This window comes from Calidris pugnax, unplaced genomic scaffold (assembly GCF_001431845.1).
Source record: "Calidris pugnax isolate Ruff unplaced genomic scaffold, ASM143184v1 scaffold36, whole genome shotgun sequence".
Taxonomy (NCBI): domain Eukaryota; kingdom Metazoa; phylum Chordata; class Aves; order Charadriiformes; family Scolopacidae; genus Calidris; species Calidris pugnax.
In genome coordinates, this window is record NW_015090825.1 from 1,975,742 (window position 1) to 1,997,192 (window position 21,451).

At 48.3% G+C, this 21,451-nt stretch overlaps 1 protein-coding gene across 3 annotated transcripts in view; it reads right to left on the reverse strand.

The window, feature by feature from the left end:
* The window catches only part of ITFG2 (integrin alpha FG-GAP repeat containing 2), a 30,150-nt gene extending 9,316 nt beyond the window's left edge, over positions 1-20,834 (reverse strand). For 2 of the 3 annotated variants that reach the window (XR_001411749.1, XR_001411750.1), the window contains exons 1-12: positions 20,671-20,834; positions 18,734-18,829; positions 18,237-18,278; positions 17,384-17,561; positions 16,916-17,052; positions 15,575-15,723; positions 13,217-13,311; positions 11,171-11,224; positions 9,425-9,516; positions 8,146-8,263; positions 7,382-7,555; positions 7,055-7,220 (exon numbers count right to left, since the gene is read on the reverse strand). Coding sequence is in view for 1 of the 3 variants with exons in the window: in XM_014940115.1 (XP_014795601.1) it covers positions 7,069-7,220; positions 7,382-7,555; positions 8,146-8,263; positions 9,425-9,516; positions 11,171-11,224; positions 13,217-13,311; positions 15,575-15,723; positions 16,916-17,052; positions 17,384-17,561; positions 18,237-18,278; positions 18,734-18,829; positions 20,671-20,766 (1,383 nt within the window). In the remaining 2 variants the exon portion in view is untranslated. Of the gene's footprint in view, positions 1-6,250; positions 7,221-7,381; positions 7,556-8,145; positions 8,264-9,424; positions 9,517-11,170; positions 11,225-13,216; positions 13,312-15,574; positions 15,724-16,915; positions 17,053-17,383; positions 17,562-18,236; positions 18,279-18,733; positions 18,830-20,670 lie in introns of those variants that run through there. The other variant, XM_014940115.1, reaches the window with a different exon arrangement.
* Positions 20,835-21,451: the final 617 nt, after the last annotated feature.

Below are 21,451 nucleotides of genomic sequence, written 5' to 3' on the forward strand. Positions count from 1 at the left end.
GGAACAACGGCAAATATCAGTTAAAGGCTGACAGATGCCATGTCCATTACACCTCTTGTTATTAATTCGTTTATGATCTCCTTAAAATAAACTCCTAAACCCTAAGCCTAAAAATTAAAGCTAACTCTAACCCTAACCCAAACCTTAACCCTGACACTAAATCTAACCCCTAAAAGTAACCATAATCCTAAACATAGTTCCTAAAAATAACCCCTAATCCCCAAGTCTAAACCCTAACCCTAAACATAACCCCCTAAGTCTATAACCCTGACCACCTAACCTGAAACTGTAAACCTAATCCTAAACATAATGCTAACTATAAACCCCAACCCCAAAACCTAACCCCAATCCCCAACGCTAACTCTATCCCTAAACCCAACCACTAAACCTGACCCTAATCCTAAACTTAAATCCTAAATCCTAAACACAAAACCTAACCCCTAACTGCAAGTTAACCACAACCACCTAATTCTAACCCCTAACCCCCAAACTCTAAACTCATAACCATAACCTTAATCCCAAATCCTAAACCTAACAATAGCACTTAACTCCTAACTCTAAACTTTAATGCTAACCCCCTAACCCTATTTCACTAACCCTGACCCCAAGCCCAAAATAAACATTTAAATCTACCCCTAAGCCTAATCAGTAAACCCCAACCCAGCTCTAACACTAAACGTTAACGCTAATCCTAACCCCTCCACTAATCCTAACCTCTGGCCCCTAACCCTAACTCCCTAGATCCAACAATTTAAACCTAATTCCAAAATCTGAACCTAATTCTAAATCGAACATTAACTCCTAACAGTAAACCCTAACCCAAACCCCTATCACTAACCCCTAACTCTTACCCTAAACAGTAAGCCTAACTGTAACCCTATCTCTAATTCCTAACCCCTAACTCTAACCCTGACCCGTAGCCCCTAAACCTAAATTGCTAAATCGAAACTCCTAACTCTAACCCCAATCCCAAAATCTAATCCTAACACTAATTTAAGCCCCTAACTCCCAACCCTATCCCTAACCCTTTATCCCTACTTCCTTACCCTAATGGCCCTAACCCGTACCCCACCCCATAATCCTAATCCCATCTCTTACTCTAACCCTAACATCCCAGAGTACTTGATGGTTTCTGCCAGGGGGGACCAAGGGCCCTGCTTCTCTCCAGAGTGGCCCAAAGCTTTAGCCAATCTTTGTGAGGTCTGCAGGGGGGCCTGCTTCCTTCCAGAGCACCCCAGGGCTTCTGTCCTGCTTTGCTGATGCCCAGACAGCTCTCTGCTGCCTTCCAGAGTGTCTGACAGCTTTTGCCAGGCTTTGCTGGTCCCCACAAGTGGCTGCCAAGGGAAGGTGAAGGCCACTAAGAGCTTTCAGTCCTGGCCACTTTCTGTGTGGGAGTCCGAGGCGGTGGCTGTGCATTTTGGAGCTGGGCTCTGGTGAGTAGAAGTCTTCCCAAACTCAGACTGAAGCCAACAGGAATCTTTCCAATGATTTAAAGGGGTGCTGGATGGGATCCTACATAAAATTGGCATGACTTGGAGTTGGCAGTTCGATTTTGACTAGTACCTGTCACTTAAGAGCCCTGCAGATACACTAGCTGCCGTTGGAATTCACCAGGTGCTTCATACACCTTAGTCTCAGGATAACTCTGCTTTTGCTCACCCTCAGAACACCCCCCAGTCCTTCTGAAGCCTTCCTGTGACCCACATGCCTCATTCCTCAAACCACCAAGAGCTCAGGTTCCTCTGCAAATTAATGTGCTACAATTCACCAGGTGCTTCATACACGTTAGTCTCAGGATAACTCTGCTTTTGCTCACCCTCAGAACACCCCCCAGTCCTTCTGAAGCCTTCCTGTGACCCACATGCCTCATTCCTCAAACCACCAAGAGCTCAGGTTCCTCTGCAAATTAATGTGCTACGGTAGGTGACAATCACCAGCCCTATCTGTCCCTCTCATCACGAACCCTTCTTTGCATGCTCCTTACTTCCCCCAAGCAAACAATTCATTCTTCCGCACTGCTAAGTGACAAATTTGCTTCTTCTAAAAGGAATTCTTGCCTTCTTAGATAATTAAGCACTTTCCTGTACCCTACCTGCTAATACTCTCTCACATTGTGCCACCATCTTGCCAGCCTTTCCTCTATGTTCCTAACAATTATATTAATTGTATATATACTAGCAACTGGGCCACTTCACAGTCACAGAGAGGATGTTTCCAAGCAAGCACTAAATTAGTTTTTCTCTTCAGCTGTGAAAGCAGCTCCAGAGCAGAAAACATGCTTTTCACTTTCCTCTTGTCCGTGTCAGTCGAACATGCAAATCCACACAGTAAAGTTCTCTTCCACCCAGGCACTGAGGAAGCTGTTGCCAACAGTTATCCTGGAACCTCCCCACCAAGCTTTGTTGCAGGCAGAGCTTACAGAAAAAAAAAATAAAAAAAATATAGAATCATAGAATCTTTCAGGTTGGAAAAGACCCTTGGGATCAGAATCTGACCATTGACCCTACTCTACAAAGTCCTCCCCTACACCATATCCCCCAACACCACATCTAAATGACTCTTAAACTCATCCAAGGATGGTGACTCAACCACCTCCCTGGGCAGCCTATTCCAGTCTCTGACCATGCTTTGTGTGAAAATTTTTTTCCTAATGTCCAGTCTAAACCTACCCTGTTGGAGCTTGAATCCATTCCCTCTTGTTCTATCGCCAATTCCCTGTGAGAAGAGACCAGCACCAACCTCTCTACAGTGTCCTTTCAAGTAGTTGTAGAGAGTGATGAGGCCTCCCCCTCAGTCTCCTCTTCCTCAAACTAAACAGTCCCAGCTCCTTCAATCATTCTTCGTAAGATTTATTCTCCAGGCCCTTCACCAGCTTTGTTGCCCTCCTCTGCACCCGCTCCAGCACCTCTCCATCTCTCTCTTGTATTGAGGTGCCCAAAACTATATGACTAACTGAGAACCGCCACGGCTGACACCTCACTTCAACTCATTCCCTAAATCACAGTCTCATCCTACAGTGTCACTACCTGGTTTCCTCATCATCATACAAAACCCCTTGGGGGTTGCCATCTCCCAAAGTTCCTTGACATTAAATGACACGTTGTTACTGACCTTAACACGTGTATTCTGAATTCTTGCCCAAATTGGTGTGTTCTTCAAAGACCAGCATTTTTATGTCATTACACGGGAATCCCAGCTTCCATTGTGAAAGACAGAAATCTTAGCTTTAAAAGATGTGATTGTAAAACGGGACTTACAACATCCCATTACAACATCCCATACAAACCATCTACAAACATGGTAATTTTTAAGTCTTCCTATGTTAAGGAGCCCAGTAAGTAATTTTTAATAGGTTGGCAAGGCTGAAGACTGCCTCGAACGTAGTTTCTTTCGGAAAAGCCTATTATATAAATACACTTCCCTACCCCAATTCCAGTCTTTTGGGGGACAAAAGGAAAGAAGGAGCTACCTAAAGGTCCTTTCCACTGGAAATAAAAAAATGCTAATGCTTTCATATGGAAAGTAGGAATTTGGTACAAACTGTGACCTTGGAGCCTGACATAGGCACATCCTCTGTGTCCAACACTGACTTCCACATAATGAGGACCATCCCTTCAATACAGACAATGGAATGTTCTTATTTTATGGATAATCTCTCCGAATCACCTTCGTGGTCAGCTCCTACCAGGGCTACTTTCTCGTAGAGTGAATACAGCAGTTGTGAAATAGTCTGCAGGGAAGTGTCTGTGGCAGCAAGTCTTCGGAACAGAGAAGCACACGTGAGACATATGCAGCTGAGCCTGCCTGCAGATGGGGAGATGGATTTCTGAGACCCCATCCATGGCCTATGTGCAAGAGATAAACCCACCCCAAGAACTAGCATTTTTGCCAAAGCCACAATCAGGACGATTATCCAGGAGCTTGGGGTCACTTGGTTTTGAACAGAACAGGAACTACAGCCATACATATTCCCAGGGGCCTGCTCCTTCTTTCACTACTAGCAGGTGAGTTATGGAACTGAAGGTCACCGAGCCACCTACGTATATTTGCAGTAAGTCCTCCTTTCAAGAGACTCCACTGGGAAATGACTGGATATGCCAGTCTGACTGCATTCAGCAAAGAGACCATAAAAATGAGAGCAGGTTCACTCTATCTCAAGAAAATAATGCCCCTTTATTTTCTTGCTAGCAAATTGAATGTTACAGCCAAAAGCCATGAATCATTTATCTGCAAATGCCCCCAGAGTCTGAGAATGCTGTTGGACTCCTCACGTGCTGGGTGCTGGCAGTGGGACATACAAATGTGTCTTGCAATTCCTACCCTGCTGAAAAGCTTCCTGGCACCAGTGGGTATGCCAACCTGCTCCTGAGTAGGATGCAGCAAACAACATATTTTCTGCTGTGTGGGAAGGAAACAACTTCACATTCCAACTCTGTGGCTTGTGTTGGCTGGCGGTGAGTGACAAACAGGCAGGGAGTTACAATGAAACTACAACGTAACTCCACCAGCCCACAGACAGAGCCTAAAAGGCTCCTTCTCTTATTAGATGGATACTTCACAAGAAAATTATGGCCAGTGGAAGTAGCCTGAAGCATTGACTTCAGGAAGTACTGACTGCAGCCAGTCTATTAATTGTCACTTAGGAGTTCAGGGCATCAAAAGAGAAGGAAACTCATCTTTTGGCCAAGGAACGGTCCATAAGTTACAATGAATTAGCCTGCAGACAGTTTTCTTTCGTGCTGGTACATGAATTAGCCGAATTAGCCTGCAGACAGTTTTCTTTCGTGCACAAGGGGCACAGGCGCAAAATGTATCTGTAAGCAATATAAAATGACCAGAGAAACCCTCCAACATTAGCGTTTTTCTCCTGAAATGGTTTTAAGAGCGGAAGAGGTTAAGCAATGTAGCATTTGTGTATTGTCACCTCTGCTTTCCACAAGGCAGCACACCCCAAGGGGCACAGGCGCAAAATCTATCTGTAAGCAATATAAAACTGACCAGAGAAACCCTCAAACATTAGCGTTTTTCTCCTGAAATGGTTTTAAGAGCGGAAGAGGTTAAGCAATGTAGCATTTGTGTATTGTCACCTCTGCTTTCCACAAGGCAGCACACCCAGGCCAGCAAAAGAAGAGGGCTAGGTTGGACAGGTTGCCCTGTCAACATTTACGTTGGTTTTGCCCCATTTTCTTTTAAAGACAGTTCTCAGGAAAACGTCACCCCTCCTGCATTTAACCCTTTCCTGTTTCTTACCAACAATTAACAGTCCAATAGTGGATCAATTTGACCTGTACAGCAAAACTTGTTTTGCATAAAACAGTTTCAGCCATACAACCACCTGTATCCCCCTTAGCGCTTGTGTTGCTAATAAAGGTTTATATTTGGCATGGACATACAGCACTGAGTTGTTCTCTGTTATCAGCACAGACAATGCTGTTAGGACTTCAGAAGGAATTACAATAGAGCAGCACTGCAACAGCCTACAAAACCAAGTGACCAGATTAGCTCAGCCTGGTCCAACTGATGCAAGGGTCACACTGACCAATTTGCCAGAGGCAGCAGTGATTGTCCACCGGGATGGGTGGCTGTAACATCTCAGCATCATGAGAGCTGACAGTTTCTTGAGGTTACAGTCCAGAGCTTCGAGACAACTCCTTGCGTTAGCCCGTGGTCCCTACAACGTGGTGCACAGCTGATAGAACTCAAGCCCTGCTGCTCTGAACACCACTGTTACTAAATCACTAATATGATTTGAGAGCTCCTGCCTGAAGGGTCCAATTGTACAGAAGTACTTAATATGACAGAGGAACACTTAAAAACACTTCTCAGTGAGGTCATTAAAATGGAGAAACTTCCACTGGAGTTAGAGTGGTCCGAGAAGCCAGCTAGCTGATAGAGAACAGGTCATACCATTTCACTGCTCCAGGTGTCAGCTTTCAGAGCTACCAAACACAGAGGACAGAAGCTGTCTCCTCTATAAAGCTTATATAAATCAATGGGTGGAAATTGCAAAGCAAAACTTGGGCTCATTATATAAAAATCCTGCCCTTGTACCACAACTTCAACAATAGTCCTTTTGATCTAAAGGCAAAAGGACTCCTTTCCTCTATACAAAGTTCCTTCTCCCAGTTAGGGCTGCCTTTGGATGTTTTGCAGAGTATACAACAGCAGGTCTTCAACAGCTTGCAAGATCTTTAAGTGTTACCATTTGCTAACGAGACATCACTAAATGACATTTGCTCTGACTCTAAAGAGACATCACTAAATGACATTTGCTCTGACTCAGGCTGCCGTTAAGGATGAAGGAACAGCCTCACCCATTATACATGTCCAATGAAACTGCACAAAACTGAGAGAAGATAATAGATGCAAATCAGCAGGTGAGCCTGCTGGTCCTACCCTAATGAGCTAAGTTAGGCAAGGGCAAGCTGAGATGGGGAAAAGCAGAACATCAGCTTGCAGCTATTACTTCTCAACACTTGTTAGTACAAGCTGTAGCGGTTCTCACACGTCTCCAGCTCCTCAGAACATGAGCTGGTTTGTGAGAGACTGCTCGGGAGAAGAGCAGAAACAGAGCAAAGGCAAACAAAAACCTACATTGGAGAGAAGGCCCTTGTCTGCTCCTTAACTCAATTCCTCCACCTGCAGTTCCTGCACTGTGATCCTGCTAAGAGCTCAGAAGTAATCACAAGAGCAGTTTTAAGAACAGGCCAAAACAGAGACTGAGCTCAGCTACTTTCTCCATCTATATCCTCAATGCTTCTTCACAGACACCCATAAAATGCTTTAGCTAGCAAAGAACATGGAAAAGTGGCAATGGAAGGCAAATGAGCAGGACTCTGGACTCTTGCTGCTCTGGTAGCTTCCTCAGCTAAAAGCAAATCAACCCACCACCTTCACTCAAGCCTACAGCCAAGCATGTCTCTCCACAGAACCCTGCCTGTATACCCTTCCCTGTGTGGAACCTTTGACAGAGATGAGAAAACAACAGCCTCATCTTCATGAGGTGCCTGATCCCAGTTGGAGAAGAGTTTGTGCTGATAGAAAAGATGTCAACCTTCACGTGTCTTGTTATAAGGGATCCTGCATGGCAGCGTGGTGGCCAGAGGAGTCTGTTCCAGCAGGGTCCTGACACTGAAAGGGGCTGCTCTGTTGCTGTTGTTCCTCAGGAAAATACAGTGTTTTGTGAATCAGATCTTTGACAGCAGAAACGTCGCTTCTTTCTACGGAAAAGAGATGAAGACAGTTGTTAGGGATTCTCAACAAGCAGTATGAAAGCCCCTCTTCCTGAAGAAGTACCTGGAACTCTAGTACCCAACCTGTCACCTGCCAGCAGCCCTTCCTTTCTTTTTTCCTGTCCATACTTCACCCTTTCTGCACTCACCCACACCCAGCTGCTGCAGGAGATTTCCAAACTCTGGGTCACAATCCAGGATTTTCAACAGGTTGGTGGACTCCATTCTCTCCAGCTGCACATCCCAGTAGATGTAGATCTTTTGATTGAAGCTGACATAAACCAGGCAGGGGCTGTTGCTTCCTCCTTTGCATGCGTAGAGGCCTGCAGAAAGCAAAAGTGTGGAGATCTTACTACTTCCAAATGGACAGAGAAAGCAAGTATGTAACTTCTCATGAGTACAAAAGCTGTTAGCAGAAAGCAGTGAGCACCCGGGGCGAGGGGCACAGACATGGACTTGGGTATATGAAGTCCCTTTGAGACAATCCAAAAATGTGTCTCTGAACTATTGTTAATGCATGGAGCTTGAGGATTTTGCAAGCTGCTTCTGGCAGGTCTGAGAGAGGGGACTGAGCAAAGCCAAGGCTTGGGCTGGTTCTGGGGGGCTCCTTATCTCCACTTGAGAACAACATAAGTGTCTACAAATTAAAAAAGCAGTGGAAAAGGCAAGAGACAACTGTAGCACTCCCCTCAAAAAATCCCAAACCATCACAGACAAACCTCAGCAACACCTCCTCTCACCCCTACTGTCCCAGATGCTATCAGAGGAAAGACTAGCTGGCCCTTCTGCACTATACACACAGGGAAATTATTCCCTACTGCAGATGGACAAAGGATTCCAGGTCTCCCAGAGGGCAGTAGTAGTTTTGAGGGAGAAATGCTGCAAGAGCTGGCTTTGCAGTCAGGTTCCCCACCTGCACAGAAGGCACTGACATTCTCATCTGCTTGAAATCTGGCAACAGTCCGATCGTGGTCGATGATGTACGTCTGACCATCCCATGCACAGGCAATCACCTCCTCATGCCCATTGCCCTGCAGGAACCATAAGATTGCAGATTAGCACGCACATCAACTATTCCCAGAGGCAGTCAGGAATCTTTCCTGCTTGTTCAGAGACAGAACACTAATGTCTGAACAAGACATCACTTTTGGATGTCTTGTCCAGACATTTTGCACTTGCCCAGTCTTTTCACACTTGGAGGCCATCTCTCTCTACTGTAATCCTTATATATCATAAGAGGTTGTAGACAGTTGGGGTATTAGCAGCGTGCAAAACCATTCAACTTTGCAGTAAGATAAAAGAATAGCTGGGTGACTAAAAAGTTGTCAGGAAGCTGGGCTCACTAGGTCAAACAGGCAGATACAGCTCAACATGAGCAGGCAGTGTGCACTTGCAGCCTAGAAGGCCAATCACATCCTGGGCTGCATCAAAAGAAGCGTTCCCAGCAGGTCCAGAGAGGTGATTCTGCCACTTTACTCTGCTCTGGTGAGACCTCACCTGGAGTGCTGTGTGCAGGTCTGGAGCCCTCAATATAAGAAGGACATGGACCTGATGGAGAGGGTCCAGAGGAGGGCCACGAGGATGATCAGGGGGTTGGAGCACCTCTGCTACGAGGACAGGCTGAGGGAGCTGGGGTTGTTCAGCCTGGAGAAGAGGAGGCTCCGGGGAGACCTAATAGCAGCCTTCCAGTACTTGAGGGGGCCTACAGGAAGGCTGGGGAGAGCCTGTTTAGAAAGGCCTGCAGTGACAGGACGAGGGGCAATGGCTTCAAGCTGGAGGGGAGCAGATTAAGATTGGAGATTAGGAGAGGGTTCTTTACTGTGAGGGTGGTGGAGCACTGGAACAGGTTGCCCAGGGAGGTGGTTGAGGCCCCATCCCTGGAGATATTCAAGGAGAGGCTCGATGAAGGCCGGGGCAACCTGGTCTAGTTGGGGGTGTCCCTGCTGACTGCGGGGAGGTCGGACTAGATGCCCTTTGGAGGTCCCTTCCAGCCTGGACCATTCTATGATTCTATGATTCAACCACTTGCAGGTGGACAGACTGAGGTGAGTGCAGAATGCACTGGCACAGAGCACTCTGTGTCATCCTGAGAAACCGAGTCGTACTCCCTCTGCCCTTCTTAAATTCACAGACAGAAAGCCATGTTGAGTTTTTTGTCTTCATCCCTCCCAACCCTTTCCACAGACACTCACAGTAACATCCAGCTTTTCCAGAGCAAACAGCTGGTGATCAACCTGCACAGACCAGAGCAGTTTGTCCGCTCCCTCCATGAGTTTCAATGTCCCTGGAGGAAAAAAAAAAACAAAAAACCACAAAGTTTGCCTCGAAAAGATTAAAAGGGGGAGCAAGATGTTTGCTAACACTGGGCCCTGCACACTCCTTCAACACTTAAGGTCTGCAGGCAGAGGGTTGGGCCCAGGGTACAGGCTGTGATTGATAATAACAGTCTCAGTTCCAGGAAGGAGACAGCAGTCCATTATCTCATCATCAGTCACTGGAAACAGAAAGGAAAAGTGGCAGCCCTGCTAATCAGATTGTGCTCTAAGACAGAGTAAAACTGCCCCAAACAGTGTCTCAAAGTACAGTACATCAACAGATCTCACACGAGGCAGTGAGTAAGCTAGAAGCCTCTCACCATGTCGCACAGATGAGGTGATCTCAGGACAGCATCCTGACAGGTATCAGCTGAGAGCTGGCTGGCTAACAGCACGGGCTGCTAAAAACCCACTGGACATCCACCTACCGGATACCATTTTTCTATCACCCTGAGATACTGTGATAGTACTGGGGTGGGAGAGTGGCTGTGATAGACTGGAACATGAATCTGTCCTCACAGTGCCCTCCAGTCTCAGTAAGGCTGAGGAAAATGCAGAAAGGCAGGAAGCCTTGCCAGATGCAGAAGCTTCAGAGTTCAGACACAAAGAATAATCTGAAATTCCCTAGCAGAACATCATTGGGCAGGTGGACATCTGGCCCAAACAGGCCAGGCTGCCTATCTGGAAAGAGATGCACAGCATCTTGTCTCCACACTATTGGGTTTTGGACAGAAACCCAGCATTCAGCTCATTGGATTCAGTCCCATTACAACCTGTCCTATCAGTCAGGGGCACAGCAAAAGAACCTGGCTCCAGGCCTGTGTAAGACCAGCTCCTCTCTACCAATATTCAAGTTTCAGCATACATTTCCTTTACTGCTCTTGAAAACAACCCAAACCCCTTCAAGTACAAGGACACATTTCTGCTGTGGTTTACAAGCTCCTGTCGACATGAATGGCACTTGTTGAACTGCCATCTCAAACAATTGTTTGACTATTGAGTAAGCAGGCAACTTAGAAGTCAGCAGATGAAAGCTCTAGTCTCTTTCTCCATCTCAAGTTTTCAGCGTGTCTTTGGACCAATGACCCAGCCTCTTTGTTTTCCCAGCGGCTCGCTGCAGCACAGCTTTAATATTTCTACACCTATAGGCCATGGGACAATGTTAGTAATTTACATTTGTAAAATGCTTTGAAATCCATAGGTGAATAGACTGTACTAAAGGAGAGAGAAGGGCACCTATTAGTGATAGAAAACACAACAGGTTTCCTGGAGAGACCAAGCCTGGGCAATATTAGACCCAATTCAGTAAGGAAGAGAAAGACAAGCTCAGCTTTAATGTGTTTCATCATATCTTCAGAGACAGGCACATTATCACACACCTGGTTTATGGAGAACTTGCTCACAGGGACCACTCTTACCTTGGCTCCTGTCTTAGCTTTCATGCCTTCTTATGTCAGCAGGAGTCTGAGTCAAATCTCTTGCCTGACTCAGGAAGCACTTCTGAAGCCCAGCTCCCTGTTCTTTCAAACCCAAAAGCACCAAGCCCCTGGTTCCCTGTTTGGAATCAGTGACAGGCCTTGGTCTCCCCAAAGGCCTTTCTTCCAGGACTGTGGTAGGACTTACCATCCAGAGTACAGAGGGCAAAGAGACCTGAGCCACTGCCCTCACTGGCGCAGCCTGTAAGTGCAGAAAAGAATTACAGGAGTTGATGCCATTTTACAAGTATTGTCCCCTCCCTCTCCTGAAAAAAAAATAAAATAAAATATCTAAACCAAGCTGATCCATCCTGCCTCCTTTTTTTGCCCAGCCTTGACACTCTGCTTATCAGATATCTGCAGAGTCTTACAACCAATCATACTTCATGCTGGCTTTTAATTGAAGAGCACTGGCCTCTCAAAACCCAAGACCTTTGGTTTGCACTGATGTGCAGGCATATCTGGCCCTGCTGGCTGTTCCTTGGAGCCTGCCTGTACCACATATGCACATGGCAGTTCCGATTTTAGTGGACTGCATCACCAGAATGAACCTAATACTGCAAGCCCACCTCCACTGTCCAGAGACAGCTCCAAGCTACAACACCCTGAGCACTCCCAGGACACAGACCACACTACTTCCACAGACCAGCCTAAAGCAAATAGTCATCCAGACAGGCTCTGAGCCAAAAGATTTGCTGCGTCCTCCTTATAAACTGGTCAGCATGGCACTATTCAGCTGTTCCATTACTGATGGTCCAGCATCAGTGGGCTTTTCACAACCTTCTCTTCATCCTTTGTTCTGTGTGCCTTCATCTTTCACAGACACCTTTCATCAAATGCAAGGTTTTGTATGCAGTGAAATAATTGATTTCATGCTCTGTTGACCATATTGGTCATACCAGCATCCAAGATGCTGAAGACACGACAAGCTTAGGAACTGGGGAGGAGAGGGAACTCTGGAGAAGGGGAAGAGGAGGGATTTTAGTGGATTGCTCTTCTCCACCAGCTCTAATTACATTGGACAGCCTAAGTTGTTCTCAGACAGCACTGCAGGGGGTAATACTTGCACAGAGCAAACACAGCTGGATTCCAGCCAGCTACAGACAAGAGAAAGTGATCTGCCATTGAGAATTTTCTGCCTTCTTGTATTATGCCCACATGTCCCAAGAAGGAGTAAAAGCTGCTTATTTTCCATAGGTACCAAAACATGGATCAGCAGGTGCACCAGGGACAGGTCAGAGCACAAAGCAGTGAGACAAGTGAAGCAGCAGCAGTGTGTGAGAAAAGGCTGGACACACCAGCAGCGTGTCAGGGCTAAGAGGAATCAGTAGCCATGGAGAGTTTAGATACAACAGTTGACTCGATATACATTAGAATACATTAGAAGATGACAGAGGACAGTGACAGAATACATTAGAAGATGACAGAGGACAGTGATAGAAATGAAATATGGAAGCAGCTCTGGAGGGGTTGGGACTGCATAGGTGAAGGAAGGGGAAGGATATAGCTGCCAGGTACTGGGAACCAAATGCTGAAAAGCACAAAAGCATAAAGGTGAGGCTGTGGAAAGGAAGATATGCACCTAGGGAACAAGAAGAGAGCAGAAGCTGCAGCCACGCAAAAGTAAAGCTCAACGACACGGAGCAAGGCACGACAGCCATTCAGGTTGACTAAACACATGATAGAAATGAAATATGGAAGCAGCTCTGGAGGGGTTGGGACTGCATAGGTGAAGGAAGGGGAAGGATATAGCTGCCAGGTACTGGGAACCAAATGCTGAAAAGCACAAAAGCATAAAGGTGAGGCTGTGGAAAGGAAGATATGCACCTAGGGAACAAGAAGAGAGCAGAAGCTGCAGCCACACAAAAGTAAAGATCAACAACACAGAGCAAAGCACGACAGCCATTCAGGTTGACTAAACACAGGCCAGGAGAGGCTGCAGAGAAACTGTTGTCCTAGGTGAACAGCAAGAGCTACCTAGGGAAGGACGAAGGCTATGAAAAGTTCAAATGCAAATTTCCAGCTCTTTTCTTTGGGAGCTGGCTAACAGAAGCCCAGTCCCCTCTGTTCTTGCAGCTGCCTCCCACTGCTATTTTTCAACCATGGGAAATCTGATTTCATGCTGGACTGATATATTGAGAAACTATCAAGAGCATCTGTTGGGCCAGAGAACCTCCAGCTCCTAATCTCTTACCTCGGCCAATGCTACCAATTAGATGAGTAGAAACATTCTTGTTGTGAATCCGTCCAGACGTTTGGTGTAGAATAACATCTCGAATAGGGACCTCACTAGGGAAAAGAGAGACAGACATAGACACTCCTGGATTGTCTGCAGCCAGCTGTGTTGCTTTTCCAGCAGATGTCAGGGTGGTTAAAGTCCCCCAGCAGGATGAGAGCCTGTGATCATGATGCCTCCTCAAGCTGGAGTAAGAAGGCATCATTGACAGGCTCCGCCTGGTCAGGCGGCCTGTAGTAGATTCCTACCACAAGGCTCCCTTTGTTGTCCCAATCCCTAATTCCTACCCATAAACTTTCGACCTGGTCATGGCTACTCTTTAGCAACAACTCTTCACATTCTAGCCACTTCTTTACATAGAGGGCAACACCTCCACCCCTTCTTCCACTCCTGTCCCTTCTGAACAGCTTGTACCCATCGATGGCCACACTCCAGTCATAGGAGTCATCCCACCAAGTTTCCGTAATTGCTACTATGTCATAGCTTTCCTGTAGCAGGATAGCTTCCAGTTCCTCCTGCTTGTTGCCCATGCTGTGTGCATTAGTGTAGAGACATTTCTTGCTTCAAGTGCAATGGCAGGCTGGAGGGTGTCCTTAAGCTCGTCTCTAGTGCTCCTGTATTTAACCCCCTCCCCCTTCAAGCCTAGTTTAAAGCCCTTTTGACAAGCCGTGCCAACTTATGTGCCAGGATCTTCCTGCCCTTCTGAGACAGATGTTCCCCATCTGTTACTAGCAGACCTTGTGCCGTATGAAGTTTGCCAAGGTCGAAAAACCCAAAATTTTGTTGGTGGCACCATTCCCTAAGCCACTTGTTAATCATGAATGACTTCCTATTCCTTTCAGTATTACAACCTGCAACCAAGGGTATTGATGAAAAAATTGTCTGTGCCCCTGATCCCTCAACTAGTTTTCCCAGTGCCTTGAAGTCCCTTTTGATTTCTTTTAAACTTCTGGTTTCAACTTCATCATTTCCCACCTGCATAACTAGTAATGGATAGTAATCAGAGGGCTTTACCAGACTAGACAGCCTTTTAGTGACATCTCTGACCCGGGCCCCTGGGAGGCAGCACACTTCCCTGTGGGAAGGATCTGGCCGGCATATGGGGCATCAGGGAAAGGTTAGAGAACCACGCCAGAGACTGTGCCAGAACAATCTCAAGAGCATTGTACTCCAAAGCTCTACAAATCCAGAGACTGATCGAGTTTGTGCGTAGGTTTGCTCTTTAATGGTGAAGACCAAGGCAAAGATTTGCATGCCGCCCCAGATATGAAAGGAACTGACCAATGTTTAAAAACAAACAAACAAACAAATAACAAACAAACGCAGACCAGAACAATTTGATGCACCAGAAAACTGGAAAGAGCTTAAATGAAAAAAAAAAAAAAAAAGAAAAAATCTGTAAAAAATGCATTCTAATAATAATTAAAATTGTCTTTTTTTTCTTTTACTGTCACATAATCCTGGCTGCTTTTCACTCAGCAAGTGCCTGCTAAAAAATGCATTCTAATAATGATTAAAATTGTCTTTTTTTCTTTTACTGTCACATAAGCCTGGCTGCTTTTCACTCAGCAAGTGCCTGCCTCAGGTTGAACAGGTTGGTCAGAGATCACGACAGGGTCTGCCTTCTGGCTAGCAGGGTACCATTCCACTAAGGTCTCCAAGACATCAAGGAGATGTCTTGCCTAGCTCCCCTCCTGCTGCAGTTTTCTGTGTCTGCAGAACACCACAGAAGCACCCGAATTCCCCACAAGGGTCCCCTCTGGCACCAAGGACAATAACCTCACTGCTCATCCTGATTGCCCTGGTTGTGATTTACAGCACCAGCTGCCAGGGGTCTCTTTAGGAAAACCTTCAATAATCTCACCTGGAAGAAAGGAGTGAAATGAACCCAAAAAGTATCATCCTGGGCTTCAGACTAACTGGACTTGGCCCAACCTTTCAGGTGCTACCCTCCCCACCGTTAGACAGGTCACCAGACTGCCTACACTCTTTTTCTGTAAATCCAGGTTGCTCATTTCCCTCCCTCCCCCCCAAAATTGAGCTGGTTTTGCCACTCTCCTTGCCCAACCCAAGGAGAACAGAGTGGAACACAATGAAAGGAGCATCCATCTTTGCGATAGAGGCATGAAGAGTGATCACAAAAGCTTGGATGCAGGTGGGCTTAAGTCATGAACTCCCAGCAGCACAGGAGGTCACTGAAGCAAAGACAAAGGAAAACACCTCCCCTCTCTCCCAAAAGGTGGTGTGGTGGTGCCCCCTTGTGAGGGCATCTACAGCAGAATCTCCTGATTTCTTTAATGCAATAATGCTCTTCACCTGCTTGGGGCAGAGTTGTCCCTTCCCTCTGTCGTGGCCTGCTGCTCAGAGTCCCAGGTGCACAGCAGAATGGCATACCCACAGCCTGGCTGAGACACCATCAACTCCGGGGAGCCATCAGGGCCTGGGTTCACAGAGAGGCTGTCCACCTATACCGGCCGAGGGAAAACACAGACAGAGTCAAACTGAGGACTTTAAACACCTCAGTAGGGTTCACTGTGCTCCTTGTACCTAGACTACAGCAGATCTTAGAAGCATAGAATCATTCAGGTTGGAAGAGACCCTTGGGATCATCGAGACCAACCTTCTCCCCTACTCTACAAAGTCCTCCCCTACACCATGTCCCTCAGCACTGCATCTAAACGGCCCTTAAACACAGCCAGGGATGGTGACTCCCCCCCCTCCCTGGGCAGCCTATTCCAATGCCCGACCACTCTTTCGGTGAAAAATTCTTTCCTAATGTTCAATCTAATCCCACCCAGTTGGAGCTTGAAGCCGTTCCCTCTCGTTCTGTCACTAATTCCCTGTGAGAAGAGACCAGCCCCAACCTCTCTACAGTGTCCTTTCAAGTAGTTGTAGAGAGTGATGAGGTCTCCCCTCAGCCTCCTCTTCCTCATAATGACCCGCCTCAGCCGCTCCTCATACGATTTGTTTTCCAGCCCCCTCACCAGCTTCGTTGCCCTCCTCTGCACTCGCTCCAGCACCTCGAGATCTCTCTTGTATTGAGGTGCCCAAAACTGGACACAACACTCGAGGTGTGGCCTCACCAGTGCTGAGTACAGGGGCACAATCACCTCCCTACTTCTGCTGCTCACACTATTTTTGATACAAGCCAGAATGCCATTGGCTTTCTTGCCCCCCTGGGCACACGGCCGGCTCATATTCAGCCGTTTGTCAACTAGAACCCCCAGGTCTCTTTCCTCCAGGCAGCTCCAGCCACACTTCCCCCAGCCTGTAGTGCTGCAGGGGGTTGTTGTGGCCCAAGTGCAGGACCTGGCACTTGCCCTTGTTGAAACTCATTCTATTGGCATTGGCCCAGTGATCCAATCTATCTAGATCCTCTTGCAAGGCAGGAACTGAACAAATTCAGATAGAAGCAAAATGTCGTGTTTCCCTACTAAAAGCCACTTAAGAACACACTCGTATTTTCCACTAATGCTCTCTGGTTGAGTGAGAGCAACTGACTGTTTCTGCAGAACGACCACTAGCAAATCTCCTTTCAGGACATCAACATGGCAATTCCTTTGTTAATAGGACTGAGATTTTGTGCTTCTTCCCTTGGGAGAGCCACCTTTTGAAGACTGTATGGCAACTTCTGCTCCGAGCAAATTGTTTCCTTACCTGACCTTCTAGCAGCCATTTCTTCAGCAGGAGCAGCTGTCCAGAGACATGGTCTGAATTCTCCAAGTCCTCCCAGCGGAAGGCACGTACCACCCTGTCAGTGTAACCCACCACCAACTCACATTTCCCATCTCCATCTGCAGGGAATAGAAGGAGACAGACAGGCTCTCTCAGCCTTTCACAGCCCCAGTACTCCCAGCATTCAGAAAAGCCACCCCCTGGTTTCCATCAGGTAGCATCCCTGAGGATCCCAACCCTGTAATGAGAACTTGCACATCAGGAAAGTTCCTGAAGTTGTCACTTCTCTGCTCCATGACTTGGCTGTGGTTTGCTTATTAGAGCACCTGTTTCAACAAGACAGTAATTTTCTTCTGTGAGTCCCATGCACTTTCTCTCTCTCTCCACCGCCTCCACCTCACACCCATAAACTCCCTCACCCTGCACTCCCACACCAGCTTCCTGGCTCACCAATGTCACTGATCAGCATGACTTTGGTGTTGGCAGGAATGTGCTGCTTGAACACCGGCTTCTGCTCTTCTGCTGCTGCCAACTCGTGGTGGCCTGAAGCATCTGGGTGTTTTGAAGGTGGAGAAGTCAGGTCAAAAAGATGAAACCAGCCTTCTGCACTCACTGCCACCACAAGATTCTAAGAAGGAAGAGAAAAAATATTTGATTTTTCCCATTTTAGAAACTGCAGAAGCTGCCCCACAGCAGGATGAGGGAAGATATGAGGGTAGATCCATCAAGATCCCTACAGAGGGAAAAGGAGAAGGTTTTTTAGCCAGCATATGAACTACTCAGGTACTACTGGAACTTTTGGACCAGTTTAACCCCCAGAAATAGCAATCCAGCAAAAAGAGTCATATTAAACCCAGCAGAATTTGCTTGGGAGTCTAAACTATTCCGTGGCTCAGTCTTGTTTAGATGATCTTAAATGCTACACAGCCAAGTGGCATAAGGGCCATGGCCCACAGCAGGTAATAGCACAAGGCAGGGCAAAAGCCACTGAGGAAAAGGAGCAACCCTCAAACCACCAAAGCCTTGTGGCACTCACAGAGGGGGACATGCAAATCAGTGGTGCTTTCTGAAGATAGGATGGGTTTCCTGGCTCACAAAAACCTGCACATGGCTCACAGTTATATGTAAACAGAAGAATGGTGTTAAAACAGTAGCCTAAAACTCTGTGAGCGAGGGCAGATCGTGGACAGAAAGCACCTGCTACCTCTCCTTCTCCACACTCAGCATATGATATGACCCTAATCTCCTAAGCACCTCCCACATGCCTTACAGACACAGCTGGGAAGAGTTTGGCTGCTCTCACCTTTCCTTTATTGCATACATCTCCCACGCCAACACACGTGAGCTGCAAGAGAAAAGAAGGCCATACATGAGAGAAGGCAACTCAAAACAGCACTTTGGGCTAAGCCTCTGCCCTACCCCCTCCCCTCTCATAAACCCTCTCTTGAAGCCTGAACAGCCTCTTCAAAGACAGCAGAGTCAGAAACACATCTGTCACACAACTGCCCAGAGCCCTGGGGAAAAATCCCCACTGCACAGGAGCAGGGTGAAGGTGTAACAAAGACCCATTTCCTGTGTTTATTCAGTACTTTGCTCCTCACTTCTTGCCCATGGGGCTAGCCGTGGGCAAAAGCACGGTCCTGCTTTCGGTAACTACACGGTAACTACATAAAAAGGCATCATAACCACTTCTGGCTGCCATTCCCTGCTGGCCCACACGTTCCTAGGAAGTGGTCAAGGCCAGATGGCTGCACATACACCTAAAGGCCTAACCGTTGAATAATTTTGTCAAGAACTCACCATTCCTTGGCAAGATCGCACAGCCCAGGGTTTGCTGTCGTCATTCTTGTAAACACAGAGTTTCCCATTGGTGTCTCCCACCACCAGCTCGTTCAGCTGTAGAAGAGAACGGGGTTACTAGGAAGAAATTCACAGTTACAGTAACAGTATCCCCACGCAGCAATAATTACAGAATTCGTATCTAAAGAGATCACTCTGTGGGAAGAAAGAGCAAAGCAAGACAAGAGTTAAAGAGACAGCCTCAAATCAATAGAGAAGGTCCGGGAAAAAATAAAACCCCTAATTTTACTCTCACAGATAAAAGAGCTGGAGAAGGGCTCTTTAGTGCAACATTCCATTATACACTGCTTCTCTAGCCATTGTTTCCGAGTTTTGTCACCGACTGTTTTAACATCCTGCTTTGCTTATAACCGTCATCACCACCCCATCCTCCAGCCTTCAATCTAGATTGACTTGACTTCTTCAATCACCCGAGAAAGATGGTGGCAATAAGAAAAATGTGATCATCCAGAAAGAGGCTGCAAGAACACTTATAACATATTTACACAGGGTGTTCAGTCTCACCGATAAAGGTCTTTCAGAATGGTGATTATATCTTTAAAGAAGGCTGCCAAAAATCACCAACCACCCTGCCTGATGAGCCTACTCCTACTATTCCATCTTCTGCATCATGCCTCTGTGTATTTAAATTGTGAGCATTCCATAGCTCCCTGCACACGTTACCCTACATAACACAACTTCTTATGGGAAAATTTGATTTGTTTTCCACTGCACTGCTAGCCATGACATTTTTCAGGATAGCAGGACAGGGCTGTAATACAATTTGACTGCTGAGGAGAAGAAGGAACAGTTTACATATACCTCGTTAAGCTAACCTCTTCCTAGTTACAGGGAAATCAGACCCATCAGAAACAACTATTTGTGGGGCAGACAGCAACATTCTCGACGCACATCTGTCCATCATAGAGACCAAAAGACATTTAAACTTGGCTCTACCTTGTTTGTGATCCAACCAAGCATTTCCTCACACCTCTACATCCCCACCACTGTCACAGGACAGTGCCTGTCTTTGAAACCAAAAGTTAACCTTTCTACTAGCTGTGTATCCTCCAGGGCGCGTGCCAGGGGTGCCTAGCATGTCTAATGGTGATGGAAGCATTCACCAGCTGCAGCCCAGAACCACTAAAACATTCAGTTTGCAAGGGACCTCTGGGGGCCACGTTAATCCAAACTCTTTGTCTCTGGCACTGCTCAAGTGTCCATCAAGCTCCAAGACCCCTGCAAGGGTGGGAGCCCCACCATGGAATCATGGAATTGTTGAAGTTGGAAGGGGCCTTCTAGAGATCACCTAGTCCAACTCCCCTGCCAAAGCAGGGTTGCCCAGAGCACATCACTCAGGACACCATCCAGGCAGGGCTTGAAGATCTCCAGAGAAGGGGACTCCACACCCTCCCTTGTCAGCCTCTTCCAGGGCTCTGCCACCCTCACCCCAAAGAAGTTCTTCCTCAGATTGGAGTGGAACTTCCCATATTCCAGCTTGTGCCCTTTGCCCCTCGTCCTGTCGCTGGGAACCACTGAAAGGAAGAAGAAACCACCTTCTCCAGGCACCTGCTCTGGTGCCACCCCATCCTCTCAGCGCTTCTCCCCGCTCCGCTTTAGCTTCCTCCCCTAAAACCCGCCCCTGCCGCCCCTCACCCTGACGGTGCTCATCACCCCAGCGGCCTGGCGGCGGCTGCGGGCAGCCTCGGGGCGCCCCCCCAGCCCGACCCCCGCCTGCGCCCGGTTCCCCCCTCGCAACGGGCCGCCCCAGCCGGGTCCAGCACAAGGCGCCTGCGGCCGGGCCGCCTCCCGCGGCCTGCTGCCCGGTGCCCGCCCGAGCCCCGCCTCAGGGCCAGCCCCGGCGCCGCCGACACCCCCCCCTTCTTCCGCCTCCGAACCCCGTCATTGTCGGCGTCCCCCAGGCAGATGGCGTGCGGGAAGAGGCTGCCGCCGAAGTCGAGCGCCACGCACTGCACGTAGCTGACGGACCGCATCCCGCTGCCGTCGCCCGCAGAAGCGCGGAGGAGCTCCGGCCGCCGGGCTGAGGCGCGGGGCCGTGGCGGTGGCTGGGCCGCAGGCTGAGGCGCGCAGCGGGATCACGTCAGGGAGGGGCGGGGACGGGGCGGGCCCCGCGCTCCGGGAATCGCCCCCTCAGCGAGCGCGGCCTTTCCCCGGGACCGGTTTCCAGCCGCGGGAGCGCCCCGGAGCCCGGCCCCTCGAAGGCCAGGGTGAGGGGAAGGGCCGGCCCGGCCCTACCTCAGGCTCCGCGTTTGCCGTTGCGCTGAGGGGCGGCCAGGCCAGCCGCCGTTCTGCCGCCCGAGCCAGGGCCCCACCGCCCTCCCCGTCACCCGGCCTGGGGGGTCGGCACCGCAGCCCCGGAGCCAAAGGGGAACGGCGGGCACAAGGAGGGCCCCACCGCCGCAGCCCCGCGGCCGGGAGCCCGGCTGCCGTTTGACACGGTCCGGCTCGTCCTACCGGCAACACCGCCTCCCGCTAACAAGGGCTTTAATTGCCCACGGCACAGGGCCCCGAGCAGCTCCCTCCTGCTCCGGGTGAGGGTTGGGCAAAGAAGGGTTATTTCACTTGCAGCAGGTGACGGTGACATGGGGCACTTCTCTGACTTCAAATACACCATATGATGAGACCACCGCACAGGATGGATTTATCAACGGAGACATA